We start from the raw sequence: 19,480 nt of genomic DNA, 5'->3' as shown, positions 1-19,480 counted from the left end.
GAAAATAAATAAAGAACGATAAAAAAAAATCACTACTTTTAAACAATAGATAATGAGCGGCTGACAATAGTTACGTTTAAGATAAGAATGAAATGAATATCTTAATTCGACAGAATTTATACTAAGTGAGTATGTAGACAAGTTAAGACAAGTCTAATCATGCCCAGACAAGCAAATTCAACATGCATTAAATGATTTACTAATGCTTAAACGTAAAAAACAAATAAAATACCATTTAAAAAAAAATTCATCATGTATATCTCATTTTTTAAACACAAATATATTTAAACAAATAGGTGCTCCATACATTTGAGCATAGCTGTATATATATATATATATATATATATATATATATATATATATATATATATATAAAGATATATATATATATATGTATTTAAAATATCTTTATATATATATATATATATATATATATATATATATATATATATATATATATATATATATATATATATATAAAGATATATATATATATATATTTAAAATATCTTTATACATACATATATATATATATATATATATATATATATATATATATATATATATATATATATATAAAGATATATATATATTTAAAATATCTTTATATATATATATATATATATTTAAAATATCTTTATATATATATATATATATACATATATATATATATATATATATATATATATATATATATATATATATATATATATATATATATATATATATATATATATATATATATATATATATATATGGCGCTACTCGACTTTCGCACCCCCCCTACCTTTTTTTTTATGATTGATTCTGATAGAGAATTTTATGCTGATTAAGAATCGTATAAAAACATAGGTCTCAAAATCAACGGAAAGTGCTCTAATCTGTAGTTGAAAGTACAAAAATATATGACAAATCCCTAATATTCGCCATCTTGAAAAGTGACTCTATTTAAAAAAAAAAAAAAAGATATTGATCACTCTTACACACAATAGAGTTCAATTTCCAGTAGTACACAACAATTATCAATATATATATATATATATATATATATATATATATATATATATATATATATATATATATATATATATATATATATATATATATATATATATATATATATATATATATATATATATATATATATATATATATATATAGATATAGATGAGTTTAAAAACATCTTCATAATTTACTTCATAATTTATTTATTTCAGCTGACATTTTCATAATTTACAGTTTTTGCTTATGTTCAATTGAAATAAGTAGTTAATGATTAAGCCAAATCTGTTCTGGTTTCGAACGTAAAAAACTTTTTATTAATTTTGGTTTGCTAAATGATCTTTGTCTGTTGACACTGATGTAGGAATGGTAGAGAGTATTTTAAAACAAACATTTGTGGAAATATATTCTGAAGCTCTTTTTTAGATTAATTAAAAATTGAAATCAATCGAATTTTTTCTTCAAAAGTAATTGTTGATACATTGAATATTTTGTAACAAATTCTTATTCCTCTTTTAATAGCTCATATGTCATTAGGATAGTTGTTGGATAGTTGTTGGATAGTTGTTGGATAGTTGTATATTTCAGTTAGAGATTTTAAGAACTCATCACTCGGCTCTTCTATTTCTGGTAAATTAACTATTTGTAAAAATATGCTAGATATTTTTCCATATTTATTTGAAAGCTACTGACAAAGCTATCTAATGCGTTTATACCGTTAAACCTTTAGCCGTTAGATCTAACAGCTAGCCGTTCCAAAATCCTGAAAGCAAATTTAGATGTTTTATAAAAACGGCCAGCTGTTAGATCTAACGGCTAACGGCTTGGTTATCTAGATAACCAAAAGCGGCTGTTTATCTAAAGTATTGTCATAATGCTTTTTCTTCAAACTCTTGAAGTTATTTTACATTTATTTGTTAATTTCAAAGAGGAAGCTACTAATTTCAATTTTAGTTATAAATCATTCCAAGAATCTTATATCTTTTGATTTTCTAGAGGGAATTGTTAAAAGTACATAGAACGTTAAAGCATGGTAAGTTTCTTGCTCTGAAGAATTTTGCTGCGATCCGCGATACATTGAAGAGCTTTGTTCCAGATAGTTATTAGCAATATAAGTTCAAAAAAATGTAACCATGCAAGACCAACGGTTTCCGCATGACTATCTGCTGGAAAATTTGCTTCATTTTTTATACAAACTAATGAATTTTAAAATTAAAATGAAAGTTTAAAAATGATTTATGTCAGATGCTAATAATTGTAGAATCTTCTCTTTCACATGTATCAGTTATTGTGTCACAGAAATTGTTATTAGTTCAGAAAAAATTGAAAAAATTTGAACGCAAGAAGTTTCTTGAATTAACAAATGCTTGGAATAAAGCTTTAGACAACCATTACTGACGCAATCTATATTGGTTTGATGTCAAAAGGTTTAATCAAATCCTCAAGTAAAAAACTATACGACAAACTCCTAAAAAATAAAACTTATAAAAATGAAATAACTTACGAAAATTATAAAAAATTGTTTGAAAAAAGAAAACAATACTCAAAAAAGCTTGGAAAAAACGCTTTGAAAACATGGAATACTATTAAAGTCGCACAGTGTGCTTAAAATGTGGTTTTTGGGAAAAAATTCATAAATCTGTTAACTGTTTATTAAGTCGAAAATTTTGGTTATTACTTTTAAATACGAAAATTTTAGCAATTACTTTTTTGGGCCTAAGAATCTGATTCTGAGGTTAAATTTTACGTGTGTGCACTCTCACCTAGGGAATGGGGCAACGGTGGAGGAGGAGAAGGGGTGCCAAAATTAATACCCTTACCATTTTTTAATTTTTCAAATAAACTATAAAATGCAACTCTAAAAATAAAATTATTTAAAAAAAATGTCTTCCCTGCCCATAAAACAAATAGCGCCGCGACGCCTGTGACCAGCAAGCTGCTAGCTGGCTAGGTTGCTTTCGGGTCAATTTACATGATTCTGGCATGTGTTATAACTAATAATTGGGTAATTACTAACTTATATAATTTCTGAAAAGGATATTATATCATATCCAAAATGAAGCATATTTAAGTGGATAATAATTTAATATATAACATTATATACTTTATTTGATAACAGTCTTTTATATTTTGAATGATTACAGAATACATTCTTGAATAATCATTTTTTACTCACAAGGGACATTGTTCACATTTACTTTACACTCTCTTGTGATATGTCCAAGTTTTCCAAATATTCTACATTGTAAAAGTCTTTTTTTACTGGCAATCATTGGATGTGGTTTAGAGCAAATAAACTATCTTTAAGCTGTAAAAAAAACTAACTACATCTTATTTTATAAAACAGGTCAATCAATGTTAAAAATTCCACCATTTAAAAATTCGAGAGTTGCTCATTAACAACATAAAAATAAAACGGGAAAAATATGCAAAGTTCTTGGTGTTCAAACTGATGAAAATTTATTATGGAGAAATCATATTGGACACATTGAATCAAAAATATCATCTGCAATAGGTATTTTATATAAATGTCGCCCGTTTCCTGATTTCTGTTAAAGAAAAAAAACTTTACTTTAGTCTAATTCATAGTCATCTCACATATGCTAATATATTGTGGGCTAATACACACAAAATAAAATTAATCAAACTACAAGGCTTGCAAAACCATGCTTGTAAAGCAATTAATTATCTAAGTAGAATGGACAATCCTTCTAATGCAATAACAAATCTGAAAGTCTTAAACTTGGAAAAATTAAATTTATATCAGATTCTTATTTTTATGTTCAAATATAAAAATAATACGCTACCAAATTCTTTTTTAGACATAATTTCGTTACCATTTTCTCAAAGTTATAATCTGCGATCAAGTAGCTTCCATAACTATTATATTAAAAAAACTAAAACCCGGGGTTCTGAATTTTCAATTATGTCGTAACGCCCCAAGTCATGGAAAAACTTGAAAAATCAAAAATTAAAACACTTAAATGGAATATCGTCGTTTAAACGGCAAGCAAAGCTGCATATTCTTAGTTTGTAAAAATGATTGCAATAAATAAGAAATAAAAAAATATAAAAAGTAAAAAAAAATAAAATAAAAAAAGATATAATAACAGTAGAAATAGTAATTACAAAGCTAATTACAAAAAATTATTTCTAAATTTACTTAAATTAACTTTTTACATAGACATAGATATACGCCAAATGGCGCTGTTAAGGGAATCTGCGAAAAATATTTTTTTGGAGTTTTATACCCCAAAATGCTGAATCTGCTTTAATTTCCTTTTTTTAGGTATTAAAGTTTAGAAAAATAAATATATTTAATAGTTATTATACCAAAATTTATATTAAAGTTTGCATCAATATTATATTAATGTATTTTTATCAATTTGATACGTAATAATCTTGTATATATATTTTCTTTTTTTCACGACAATAAATGTATTTTTTATATGGTATACCTGGAGAAGAAAAAAATAAATAAATGTGTTTTTATCATCCGTCTTAGGTAGATATCATATGTATTTATTTGCAATGACATCTGTCTTGCCTTACAACTTGTTCCTGATATATAAGCCCTAATGTATTTAATCTATCTTTTGCCTGACTGCTTAAAGTACTTGTGATTCACTTGGAATCAGAAACAGTTCCCGGGCATATGCGCACATTTGATACAAGCTAATTATTTACAATTTTTCCAATGGGCTAAGCATAGCCCATGGAAATATCTTTTTTTTTAGGTGCTCCAAGAAGTCTTTTTGGTCTTATTACAGACACCGCAGAAGACTATTTAATAGGAAGTTCACGCCTCCTTTCTAACCAATGTCGCAAAAATTGCCCAGAGGTGGGGTTTGAACTACGGATTTTTTGTTTCTGAGGCAAGCGCGCTACCACTGCGCCACGGCTTCTCAAAAATATCTGTTTATGGAACAAACAGATATTTTCGAGCAAGTCTGTTTGTTTTCATTCTGCTCAGACAATGTATGGGTTTGTTGGCCCACAATGTGGTATAACAACTTCAGACAGTGATCAAGTGCACGTAGTCTTTGATGTAGAATGGCGAAAAATCTTACATCTCATTCAACTATAGGTTTATGGCATTGCTCATGTCTTTCAGCATCCTTGTAGGAGATTTCACCAATATTTAGTTTTCTCCAAGTATTGAGCACATCATCACTACACAGCAATAGTTGTGTTTTCCGAAACCATCAAGTTCAAATTTACCATCTACATGTGCGGAACAATTTTCAGCACAAAACCCGGATATTTCAAGCAGAGACTTAACAGTATCTTTGATAACACTGTTCACAGTAGATAAAGTTTGTTTGTCATCACTGTTCAATTCCTCAGGTAGCAAAGTACGTTTAAAGATATCTGCATCATTCCTTGTTGGCAACTTTAGTTTAGGCAGAAGCTCATATCTTTAAAAGCATCTAATTGCAATAGTATTATCCTGCATATTTTACCTGATATTTATTCATAGATAAATCCAAATTGTTGATTAAAGCAGTTGCTTCCTGCACTGATATTGTTGGAAGTTTTACTCCTTTTTCCTTTCCCCATTTTTTTTTTACATTTTTGGAAAACTTTTTTTAAATATTCTAACTTATGGAAAACATGCAAATGAACCCTGTTCATTAGCATGTTTTTCCACTGTACCCACAAAATCATCCGGATTTTGTTGTATGTAAGTTTTTCAGGTTTTTGACTGAATTGATAATGTATTGCGAAAAGTAAAAACTTAGCTACAAGGTGTCGCAAATAACACGATACTTAAAAAATTCAAATAAATATTAACGGCTCAATTTTTACCTTAGTCTTTTTGATTTCCGTCTTCTTGTTTTTAGAACTAACTTTGATTTTTCCAATGAACTTAATTTGAATGTTAAAAGTTAGTAAAATTCCTTCTAATTCTCCTTTTTTTTATCAATAACATTTTGTCACAAGTTATCAATAGGTATTCCTGAATTGTCCGTAAAAGTTAATTTTCATAATTACGCAACTTCGAATATCAACACGTACGAACAATTAAAATTCTAATTTAAATTATTCAATTTCCGGAGATGTGAATTTTTTACACATAAAAATAGAAAGTCTATATTGTATGAAACAAATGAGTTTATTTGCGACCTCCTGCGGTCTTTTTGCTCCTGTTATTTTGTTTTTGATCAAATAAATATATTTTCAAATAACTTGGAATTTTTTAAGTCCCAAACAAAACTACCCAAAATATATGTTTAAGTTTCAATTTTTTTTTCGAATTTTTTTTCTTTAAATAATTCACAATTAAAATATCATTTCCAGATCAGAATAGAAAAGATTCTTTAAATTCATGAAGTAGTTTTTAATGTATAGCATTTTAAACTTATTGTTAAAAAACAGTATTGGTGCAATTTTAAGATTAATATTTTGCGTCACTTTTTTCTTCAAATTTCAAAAAAAAATTTTATATTGATCTACGTCAGTTTTTCACAACCTTTTTAGTGCCATACCCTACCAAAGCTCATAAAAACTTAAAATGCCCCCCCCCCCCATGTTACATATGAATAGTTTTTAATGTTTTAAATTTTTCATACGTAGCATAAATGATATACTGCAGGAAGAAATCACAAAAAGTTATTTATTAAACAAAAAAATTCAAGTAAACAAAGTATAGTAAACAGTATAAAAGTAAACAAAATAAAATACATCAGGTATTCAAGTCTACAATAAATGAAATTTAGTGAGATCCTTGTGCTTGATGCTGGTTACAAAGAGATTTTATATTGGGTACCAACTTTGTTAGCTACATTCTAAGATCTCCAAGTTGTGTTATATCAAAACAATTTTATTTTCAAGTAACAAATCAGTTATGGCACTAAACCCGCATTCAGCTAAATATGAAAAAGGAAACGGTAATAATAATAATAATAAAACGGTAATAATAAAACGGTAATAATAGTTTTCTTCTGTTGTGCTAGGATATTTAATTTTGGTCTCTTCAAAAAACCATGCCATTGATCCATTTACATTAAATAAAGTTTTAACTGACTCGTCATTCTGCATTTCTGCTAATTCTTTTTCGTACTGCATATTTGAAATATGAGATAAATTAACTAACATTGGCTGCATCAACCAAGTTGGAAAATCAATTTCTTTCAAATCGGAAAATCGTCTTTTTTAATCAGCTGATCAATTTTTTAGATGCTCGACAATATTAAGTATAGCGGTAACCAATGAAACTTTTCAAACTGTTTTTGGTAAACGTCTTTTTCAAATAGTTCAATAGTCGTAATAAAACCAAATATCTTCACTTTTGCATCGACAAGAGTTTTATTTGTTCCTTGAAGGTATTTTATTTGTATCTAAGTAACTTTTTAGAGCACTATATATATCTTTAGCGGTAGTACTACTTTTTAATGATTTGCAAAATAACATTTCTTCAGCAAAATCATTATTTTCGATGTATCTGACATATGTAAGTAATACTGCTTTGCTGTCTCTCAAAGTTGATTCGTCCATTTGCACCGAAAAAAGTCTTGTTTTTAACTTTTCGATAAGTTGTATTTCAACATCTTTACTCAACTCGTCAATTCTTCTGCTGACAGTATTGTTACATAGTGGCATGGTTTTCATGTCTCGGTCATCTTTTGCAAAAACAGTTTTAATAAATGTTGATATTGAAGGCTTGATTATCTGCTCTCCTATTGTATGATTTTTCCCAGATTTAGTAATGCGTAATGAAATTTGATAGCTAGCGTCAAGAACGCGATTAATATTAACATTATGAGCAGTAAAAAGAGACTTTAAAGTTGCTCTTTTTTCATAATTTTTCTTTAAAATTTGAAAATAATTCAAATTTGAATTAATTTGATCTTTATTTTTTGCTTTCAAATGTGCTTCAAGACGACCTGGTTTCATCGATTCATTGCTCAAGCATTATTGGCATAATAGACAAAAAGGTAACCGTGCCTCATGGACCGCAGGTATGAAACCAAATTTTAAATACTCTTCTACTGTCGAATTTTTTTCTTGCTTGCACTACTCATGGACTAAAAAATGAATTTTAAAATTAATTAGGAAATTAAAAATATATATTTTGTAATGTTTCGTATTCTCATTTATTATTGAAAGAGAATCCACGTTGGTTTTTTGTATTATATTTATTTCATATTTGAATATTATTATATTATTTGTATTATATTTATTATATATTTGAATATTAAATTTTAAACAACTAGTTATATATAAACTGTGTGTCCTCTAGACTTATTATTCCAACTGTTGTTATGTTTAGCGCTATTGCTTTTAAGTGAGAATTCCTCGTGCGGAATTAGACTCTCAAGGGAATACTTTCGCAATAAGTTTTCGTGCAATTCTCTAAAGGGAATTACTTATTCCGCAATCGCTAATCGTTATTTTGAACTAGCGTTTGAAATGATTGTCCAGAGGGAATTGTTTTCGTAACAATCATTAGAGTAAAAACGGGTCAAACCAATGATACTATTTTTTCGATCACTGATCGAAAAATTTAAATAAAATCGAAACTGATAGGAATATTTAAAAAAATAAAAACACCAGAAGAAAGAGAATCATCTCCTCTATTCAAATGTGTCAAAATAAAATCCAAGTCATTTTTCAGTCATTTTATTTTTATAAAAGTTTAAAAAAGAGTCGTAAAAATTTGCTTTTTTCTTTTATTTGCTATCGTAATGATTCGGGAACCATAATTCGTTTAAAAATAATTTTACCTCTATCTTGTAGAAAATTTAATTTTAATACGATTACATAATTTTTGTTTGTTTTATAGTTAAAATTTAGACATAAAAGTAAGAAAAATTAATATTATATTTTTTCCGGTAAAACCGATCATTCACATATTTACTTTAAATTCCTTTATTAAGTAGTATGTGAATTTTTAAATTAGGTACCGAGGTGAATTAAATTATTGGATTTTCTCATGTGTTAGTTCCGGGTTCTTCCTATATAAAGTTATTTTATAAAAATGACTTAATGATATTTATTAAATATTCACTTTCAAGATGACAACAAGTAAAAAGTCATACAATGAAGAAGATATAGAAGCTGCGTTAAATGATATAAAAGAAAAAAATACTTCAATCAGAAAAGCTGCATTCAAATATGGCATTCCATTCTCAACTCTAATAGGTCGCAGGAACAACAGCAATGCTAGCTTCAAGGGATCAGGATAAACAACCGTACTCTCACAACAAACAGAGTCAATTATGGTGCATACGTTTAAGTTTCTATGTGATTGGGGTTATGGTTTAACACGAAATGATGTCATGGACTTCGTATGCGGTTACCTTCTTTGTACAAATAAATCAGGCCTACTTAAAAACGGCAGGCCTGGCAAAGACTGGTTTTATGCATTTATAAACTAATGGTCTAAAGAAATTTCCGCAAGAAAAACTCACACTTTAGCATCTGCCAGAGCCGCTTCTTGTGGGCAAGAAATAATTGATAATTATTTTCAAGTTGTCACAAAACAATATCAATGGTCTGGGATAAGTTCTGGTTGTCACATTTGGAATTGCGATGAATCGGGTTTCTGTGGTGATCAAGGCAAAGCAACTGTAGTATGTCGAAAAGGTGCAAAGTGCGTTTTGAAACTCACTGGTACAATGAAAAAATCCATTATACAGTGAACAATTGATGTAATGCTGATAGATACTTTACACCACCATTGGTGGTATACAAAGCAAAACGAAACTTTAGAGCTGAGTGGGCTTTAGGAGGTCCGACTGGCACCAAGTATTCAATTTCTAAATCTGGTTGGATGGAGCATGACACATTTATTGAATGGTTGAAGGAAGTGTATATACCAGAATGTCAAGCTATTAGTGGTACTCATACTTTACATCTTGATAGACATACGTCTTACGTCAGTTTAGGAGCTGTATTGCAATGTTGGGAAAACAATATAATTTTGATTTGTCTACCAGCCCACTCATCTCACATTCTTCAGCCGCAGGACAGAGGTGTCTATTGCTATGTTAAGCAAGTGTGGAAGGCAGTTCTTACCAAATATTACAAAGACAAAGAATGCAAAAACTTATATAAAGAAAATCCTCCTACGATGCTCAAACAGGTGTATGAGAGCGGTAAGTGTTTTACACGTTTGCACGCAATTTCTGGTTTTAATATACTGGGTTATTTCCACTTAACAAAAACAAAATCAATCAACAGGCATTAGCTATCTCCGAAACGTTAAATCTACCGACATCTTCAACAACATTGCGAACAATAAAGTCTTTCGCATTATCCTCTGAACCAGCAACAGCAGCTTCGAGGTTCGATAAGTACAGAGCACTACATGAGAGAATAAAAATCGAAATGGAAATGAGCTAAAGAGTTTTTTTCAAGAAAAAATCTGTCTCATGTAAAAAAATCGAGGCAACCTAATGTTCCAAAAATTGCTGGCCAATGTATTACAAAACACGGTGTTGCAGATCATCTCAAAAAAAGAGAAGAAGTTAAGCAACTCAAATTAGCTGAAAAAGAAGCTAAAAACCGTAAAACCATTTGCAAACTCTTAATGCCATTGCCAAACCCTGCAGAAAAAGAAGTAACTCAAAATATAAAACCGATTACTACGCCCTCAAAGAAGAAAAGTTATTAAATGCAGAAAGTGTAAAAAAGAATTACAATCGGACATGATGTCATGCGAGAATCCAAATTGCAATACTTGGCTGTGCAACAAAACATATTTGCCAAAAAATTTTGCAATGGGTTCAGATTTTTTTTGTTGTAAAAAATGTAAACCATAAGTCTTTTATTATTTCTGTATGCTACATAAAAAATATATAGCTTATTTATGTATGCTATATAAAAAATATATGAAAATATATACATTTACATGTATAAATGTTAAATTTATTAAATGTATTTTATATTGATCGGTTTTAACAGACTTTCTGCCAAAAGCGATCTTTTTTTTTTCTTCTAGTTTTCATATTTTCAAATACAATTAAAAAAAAAAAATAAAAAAAATTAATAAATAATGTGCTAGTTGGTATTTTTTATCTTATTTAAAAAAATAGTTTAAAAATTTTAAAAAATAATAGTTACTTGATTTTTATTGTTCGGTGATCGGTTTGACCCGCTTTTACTCTATATATTTCTTTATTTCCTAAATTCTAAATAATTAATTAAATATATTTACAATTATATTTACTTACCGATTATATTTAAATATCACTTATATTTATTTATAAATTGTAATAAAAATTGGCAAACAACGATAAATTTGAACAACTGCTATTATTTCTAGTATGCACAGCACTGCTTTTATAAGCACAGCACTACTTTTTTTTCAAATTAACGGTAACGCACATTGACAACACGATACAAGCAACTGATAATTCTAGTCCGAATTTTATTTTTCCGAACTAAATCCTAGTTTTCCGAATCCTAGTTTGCCGAAGCAAATCTTACTTTTCCGAATGCATTCCAGCGAAAAAATTTTGCATAATGCACTTTATAATGGACGTTTCCTGGAGATTCGACTATGTGGTGAAATTTAGACTGAAAAAGTCCTTTTTTTTCCATTGCTCCCGAACAATCGAATAGCCCCCTAAAAGTTTCCCACGCCCCACCGGTGGGAAACACTGATCTACGCAATATAAATTTAGTATTTAAAATAAAAAGTCAGAAAAATGAATTTTTTCATGTCCTAGGCACACTTACAGTGTGAAAAGTGTGTACAAAGGCAATCTGCCAAAAAACCTTTGATTAATGGTACGTGATGAGATAAAATTAGCTGAAAATCTAAATAGCTTCTTTCTTAATGTAGGTCATAAATTATCAGAAGAAATTCCGTCGAGTTCTGCAACATTTCATTCTTACTTGAATATGAACCCAAACCACAGAAAAGATTATGAAAGAAGCAAATCTAAAAACAAGTTGAACGCAGTACTACCAGGTACATAGTGGGGGATCGAACTCGGAACTTCAAGCGCTCTGCCACCACATAACTACCACATTTTTTTATGTAATTCTACAATTGTATAAATAAAGGTATTATAGAACCATTATTGTATCCCATCTTTTAACTTTTATTGAAATCAGGTATTTTCCCAGATAAACTAAATATTGCCCGATTCGGGGGTGACTTTATTTATAAATCTGAAGAAGATTTTGATACTAATAACTATAGACCAGTTTTACCATGCTTTTCAAATTACTAAAACACGTCATATAATAGGCTATACAGTTGTTTGACAGAAAACAATATTTTTACGGTAAACATTTTGGATTGAAAAAACAACCATTCAACCAACCATGCTATATTTAAGCCAGTAACTCATATATCTAATGCTTTTAGTATTGATTTCTTTACGTTAAGAGTTGTTATTGATCTTTCTTAAACTTTTGACATAGTAAATCACAACATTCTTTTAAAAAAAAACTTGAAGTGTATGGAGTAAAAAAGTAATAACTTAATTTGGTTTAAAGATAATTTATTAAACAGCAAGCAATAAATTCAAAATGAAACAACAAAAATAACAAAAAGCACCATATCTTGCGGGGCTCCCCTAGGCTCCAACTTCGGGCCTTTATTATTTTTACTTTATAATATATTATATTCAACATCATATAAATGATATTCAATATTAGACTTATAAAAGTTCATCTCATTTGCGGATGACTCCAATTTGTTTCATTCACATAGAGACATTAATACACTTTTTAACATAGTTATAATAAAAAATTACCTAAAATAAAATAAACGAATGGTTCATGTGTGACAAACTCTCTTTGAATGTCAAAAAGTCATCTTATTTCATAAACCAAATAAAATTTTAGACTTTGTACCTAATTCTGCTATAAATTATATTTAGGCTAAAAATTGTTATAGGTTTTAGGCTATTGTCATACTGATTTGATATATAGTTTGATGTCAGTCTAAAATAATCTGGATCCGCCCCTGCGCTTTATTGATGTCTGTTTTTAGACTGACATCAAATTATATATCAAATCAGTATGACAATAGCCTACAACCTATTACAATTTTTAGCCTAAATATAATTTATAGCAGAATTAGGTACAAAGTCTAAAATTTTATTAGGCTTATGAAATAAGATGATGACTTTTTGAGCGGTTTTAGGATATTTTTGGTTTTGTGAAACCAGACCATCTAATAAGGGTTTTAAATATATACTTTGTTACAATGTTGTGTTATTTTATTTTCAAGCAAATTTGTATAGATTTTATTAACCTTTGTTACTCTAGAAAGGCTTTTTCCATTAGAACCCCGTTTTACCCCAGTTTTCCCCTACTCAATTATTTACTTTTTTAAAGGTTAATCGGACCGTTGTGGGTTTATAAAATTGTTTAGGAACGACGGAATTGGAAACATACATAACAATGGCAGTTACCGAATGTAGAGAGCTGAAATTCATTTCACCACTTTTAAAAACATGGTCTTTTAAAGAAAATATTGTTGAATGCAGAACATCACCATGTGGAAATTTTTTAGCGGTGAAAGGAAATTCTATTTTATCAATCATTCATATGACATTAGAATATCAAGTTGATCTAAAAGTAAAATACACAGAGTAAGTTGTTATTATGTAGATTTTTAACTAAAATTTCCTCCCCAAGGCTAATGCCCATACTTTAGAGAAGCCTACTTTCCCTCCTTTTTTTTTCTTCACTTACAATCCATTAATTTTATAATAAAAATCTTGACCTGTTAGACTGTTTCACATAAAATCTTACCATTATATAAGTCCAGAAGCAATAGCATCAACAACAACACCACCACCACCAACATCAACAATCTTATCAACCCTATAAAAATCCATATCAATCATATCTAACCTTATCTACATCATACTAAATAGACTATTAGTAATAGTAATCTATCTTTTAGATTTTACACTACAGAGTAATTTGATTTAGTAAATGACCTAGAAGTTTTTAAAAATGTCACCCTATATCTTAGATTTTGCTAGTTTTTATAACGTTGAGAGTAATTAGTAAAATAACAATTCCTTAAAACATTTAACCTCTAGCTCAAAACAGATTCACAAATATAAATATTTTACTTTTGGTAGATTATAGCTAAGCTTCATTTTCCCCTCAGAATTGCAACGTTTATTGAGAGGTTAAAAGTTACAAAACTTAAATATTTCATCTTTTTACTTAAAAATTTATACCTGGCTATTATCAGGGGTGACAAATCCAATGAAATGATTGAAAATGTAAAAAATTCTTATTAAGTATTTATTGATTTAAATAAGTTTAGGCATTTTTTTATTTACCTGATTTTGATGCTCAAGAAACCCACATGGCATTGATGATATCAAAATAAATTTTTACACATCATTCTATATTTATTGATCTTTCAGAAAACATAAGAATTTGCAACTATATGGATAAGATCTGCAAGTATATGGATTTCTGTATATAGATAATGGGGCACAGACTCCACTTTTTTGTAGCGGAACATTACAATTGATTTTTCACTACCGTCCAGATGAGCTGGAGTTCTGAAACTTTTAGCATTTCTGTACCCCTGATAAGCATGCATCTTAAAGTTGTTTCCAGAGCCCAAGACACCAGAAGAGGGGGTTGAGTCATGTGCCTTATTTTTTTGTAGCGGAATCTTGCAATAGATTTTTCATTACTATTCAGGCAAACTGGAGCTCTGAAACTTTAAGTATTTGTGTAGTCCTCATAAACATGTGTTAAAATTGTTTCCAGGGCAGACAACCTAGAGTTTGGTTGGTTGTAAATGAAAACAATAACAGAAACATTAACTATCGTTATTGTATTATTTTTTTTAGAAACATTAACAATACCTGTGGTTTACAATTTTTGTAATACATTAATACAATAACAATAAATATTGTATTGCAATTCATCTTTATAATACAATAACAATATCTGGAGAAAAAAAAAAAGTATTGTAGTGACCCACTACAACAACAATAAATATTGCATTATAATCGTCTTTATAATACATTAACAATTTATTTTTATTGTAATGAAAAAAATTATCGTAATGTCAAAACTTAGTCATGTGACCAGAAATAGAATCAATAATCATATATTATTTGTACCCTTTTTTAATAGGGTACAACTAATATATGATTATTGATTCTATTTTATTTTTTGCAAACTTTATATAGCTCTATAAAAGTGAGTTTTATTTGACCTGTTTTTCTTTTACTGCTGGGGATAGATATGTATACATAATCAATTCCTATCATTTCTTCCACTTAGTTTTTTGCTTTTAAACAGACACCAAATGTTTCGATAACACTTACTCTAGTCTGATGGATGATGAGTAATCTGAGAATGTAGAAAAAATTGTTGCAAAATAAAAGTTCACATGTTTAGACAATATAATATATAATTACCCAAATCAATGGTTCCCTGATTCCATAATGCTGTAATTTATTACTCATTAATTGTTATTTATAATAATGAAATAAACTATTTTCACTTTATGTAGTTAATCAATTAGTTTAAACGTCATCATCTGGTGAAACATTTCAATATCAGTTTAGACAAAATTTTTAAAAAATCAAAAGTTTCTCTTCATATAGTATATAATTATCTAATTACAAACATATAATAAATTATATAAAGGGTGTTTTTTTTACAGGTATAGAACTTTGAAATGGAATAAAACAAGGTGTTTTTTTAAAAATGACATGTAATTGACTTTATTCAAAAGATAATGTTTTGGCATTATAATTTAAATATGATTTCTGGCATATGACCGCCACGGCTGATTCGAACCTAATCTAATCTGGAGGTCCAATTTTCAATCACTTTTTCCGACATTTGTGGCCGTATATTGGCAATAACACGGCGAATGTTGTTCTCCAAGTGGTCTATCGTTTCAGGCTTATCGGCGTAGACCAGCAACTTCACATATCCCCACAGAAAATAGTCAAGCGGCGTTAAGTCGCATGATCTTGGAGGCCAATTCATGGGCTCGGATCTTAAAATTACGCGGTTACCAAACGTTTCCTTCAGTAAATAGATAGTGGCATGAGCTGTGTGACATGTTGTGCCGTCTTGTTGAAACCACAGCTCCTGCACATTATGGTTGTTCAATCGAGGAACGAGAAAGTCAGTAATCATGGCTCTATATCGGTCACCATTTACTGTTATGTTCTGGCCAACATCGTTCTTAAAGATGTACGGACCAATGATTCCACCAGCCCATAAAGCACACCAAACAGTCAGTTTTTCTGGATGTAACAGTGTCTCAATATGCACTTGAGGATTGCCTTCGCTCCAAATATGTCAGTTCTGTTTATTGATGTAGCCATTTAACCAAAAGTGAGCTTCATGGCTAAACAAAATCTTCTTATGAAAATTGGGGTTGACAGCAATCTTGTTTTGGGCCCATTCACCGAATGTACGTCTTGCTAGGTGATTGTGTGGCTTCAATTCTTGTACGAGTTGGATCTTGTAAGCACGCAAACCAAGATCTTTACGCAAAATCTTCCACAAAGTGGATGGACACAGTTCCAATTCCTGTGCACGATGCCGGACAGACTGATTCGGGTCTTCCTCTACACTACGCTCTACAGCAGCAATGGGTTCAGTATGTACTGTACGACATCTCTGTGGGTGCATATTATCATGTATTGTCATAGGCGTAGTGCTCGATACGTATTTCGAACAGAACTATTGTTTTCCAAAAAAATTTGCACAATTTTGGCATTTCAACATGAATTCTATTCATGTTGAAATGCCAAACCAAACTAAACACAAATCACTTGGCAACTGACAAAATGGCCACCAGTTAAAACAGTGTTGTTAACTTCAAGTTCTATACATGTAAAAAAAAACACCCTTTATTTGTATGAGTTTGAATGAGTATTATCAATGTTAATTCTAAATAAGTTATTCTTTAAACATATAATTTTATTTTTTTAGCCAAACAAGTATACGTAGAATATATACTTCTTTGGCTAAAAAAATAATATTATATATATAAATGAATGCTAAAAACAACTTTCACATGCCCTCTGAATTTTCTAGTGCCCAAGTAATAATAAATGTGTGCGAAAATGAATCGAAATACTTTAAAATACAATAGCTATTGGACTTTGAAATAGTAATAAAATACACCACAATATTTATTGTAACAGTTTTTCATCAAAACAATACAATAGTTATTGTAATTGTTTTACATCACAGCAATACAATACAAAAGTTTTAGGATTTAAATGTATTGTTAGAACTAAAACAATACTATAGTTATTGTAACTGTTTTTCATCACAGCAATACAATAACAATAAATAATGTTTTAATTACATCTTTGGTATTACAATACAATATTATTGTATTATAATGTGTTATTGTATTTAATTTTTACAATTACAATTACAACTGTCCAAACCCTTAGACAACCAGATGATCCATCAGGCCGGGGCATCAGGGGCCATGCCCCACTTTTAAATTTTTTTTAAAAAAAAATGATAACTTTTAAAATACTGTCTTCAAAAATTTTTTTGGTTTATATTTGTTCCATTTGGTTTTTAATCATTCTATATTCAATGATCCTTTTTAAAATATTTTTAAAAAGTTCATATGTTTATAAGAATTTTGATTTGCAAGTATACAGATTAAAAATAGACATCCATCTAAAATAATGATTTTAACAGAAATTTTTATTTACATAATTTTAAACTTTTTGAATTGAAAAAAATTGATAACATTTTAGCATTTAATGCTAAAATGTTAACAACAAGTTTTTTAATTAACTAATATCAAACAGTAAAAAAAAATCCTGCCATAACATGACATCAATAAAAAAGAAAATTATCACCTTTTAAAATCATTATTTTAACTGATATTTAATTTAAAATGTTAACATTGAGTTGTTTTATTAAATAAGAGCTATTAGAAGTAAATAAAACTTTATTTTGGAAAAATGTCAAATCATACTTGTCATGAGCTAATTTGTTGTAGAAGACTGATTCAAAGAGATTTGATTGTTATAAAGAAGACGCCAGAGAAGAAATAGTTTGGAGAATTTTAACAATTTGCCATCATCTTGAAAAGGTTTAAAAAGTAGAAAAAGTTCTGTAACTAGGAGATATCATCAATTTAAGCCTGAATTTATAGATCCTACAGGGTGACAAAAAATAATTGTTTTTCTTTGTGTTTGTTGTTACAATTTTATTATTTTTCAGGGTAAACAAGCGAAGCTTGATTTTGGATCTTCTTTGTGCAGGAAAGCGAGTGTGCAGGGTGATTTGTTTGCTTTGTAAACCTCAGCAAATTCTTCAAAGCAATTAAATGATTCAAGTAGCTTGGCCATGATGGGGATTGTCTTGGAAGAAGCCAAAGACAAACAATGTATATAGAAAGGCAACAAAAATTGATCAAAAAGAAAATGACCAGGAATTCCAAGGTTTTGAGGAGAAAGATTGCTTGCCAAATAGGAATCAATTGCGAATTGGTTTGACTTATGGCCAAAAAAGAGCTCAACCTTCACAACTAGAAGTTCAAGGAGGCACAGCTTTTCAACTATGACAACAAACGAGTTTGACTAAAAAGATGTTGCCAATAGCTTAAGCAGGCTGCAATTTCACACTGGGAGTGTATCTTGTTCTCCAATGAGAAGCTCTTATCTGTTGAGCAAAGCTATAATTGCCAAAATGATTGGATTTGGGCAAAGGCACCTCCAGACACTCCAAATCGGTTATGGTTTGGGCTGGAATTTGCACAGCAGGCGAAACTACCCTCATTTTCATTGATTCTGGGGTTAAAATCAACATAGATGTGTACAGAAAAGATATTGGTGAAGATGTGGTGCTTCCCTGGGTTCATCAACACTTTGGAAACAACTTTTTGGAGGCTCTTAAACAGTTATTGACCAAGGAATGGAATTGAATCACCCCAGCAGAGCTGTGGCTCATCACAGAAAATTTCAGCAAGCGTTTGAGGCTCTGTATTAAAAACAAAAATGGCCAATTTGAACAAAATTGACTTTTTTATAATTTTGAATAATTACATTGATAAATCCACTGTTGATTTTGTTATAACTTCTTGATTTACAAAAAATGGTGAAATTACTCAACTCTGTTATTTTTTGTCACTTTGTATTAGCTTTAAATGAACAAAGATGTTTATATAACAGACATTTTTTCTTTTTATGGTATTTAAATTTCTGATTAGTTTATTTTAAATACCATAAAAAAATTTTTTTTTTTATGGTATTTAAATTAAACTAATCAGCAAGCTAACATTAATACATTGAAATTTGGCGAGTTTATTCTGTGTATTCATTGGGTTGGTATGATAAATGAAATTTATTGCATTAAAATCTTTTCATGATGATAGCAGATTTTAAAATTTTTTCTAATCTGCTAAAGATGTCATGGCAATGTTTATAAACCCGCACAAGCATTTTAACAAACTTTTCTGGACATCTAGAGCACATGAGTGTTTGGTTTTAAGTAATAACACAATTTGTATCATTGATGCATCTGTAATTACAAC

General features: G+C 29.1%; 2 protein-coding genes across 2 annotated transcripts in view; one reads left to right on the top strand and one right to left on the bottom strand.

The window, feature by feature from the left end:
- Window positions 1–1,525: 1,525 nt before the first annotated feature.
- On the bottom strand, window positions 1,526–7,899 carry LOC136085633 (protein FAM200B-like). Its single transcript, XM_065806957.1, has 3 exons — window positions 7,415–7,899; window positions 5,224–5,420; window positions 1,526–1,641 (listed from the first exon to the last, which is right to left on the bottom strand). Exons 1-3 carry the CDS (start codon window positions 7,897–7,899, stop codon window positions 1,526–1,528), a joined length of 798 nt encoding a protein of 265 aa, XP_065663029.1.
- Window positions 7,900–13,314: 5,415 nt separating this feature from the next.
- Window positions 13,315–19,480, top strand: part of LOC101237023 (spatacsin) — a 156,174-nt gene continuing 150,008 nt past the window's right edge. The window contains exon 1 of the mRNA XM_065806270.1: window positions 13,315–13,559. Coding sequence (XP_065662342.1) covers window positions 13,369–13,559 — 191 coding nt within the window. The 5' untranslated portion in view covers window positions 13,315–13,368. The remainder of the gene's footprint in view (window positions 13,560–19,480) is intronic.

The sequence above is a fragment of the Hydra vulgaris genome, chromosome 09 (genome assembly GCF_038396675.1).
Source record: "Hydra vulgaris chromosome 09, alternate assembly HydraT2T_AEP".
Classification (NCBI taxonomy): Eukaryota; Metazoa; Cnidaria; class Hydrozoa; order Anthoathecata; family Hydridae; genus Hydra; species Hydra vulgaris.
This window is presented reverse-complemented; position numbering and strand designations above follow the sequence as displayed.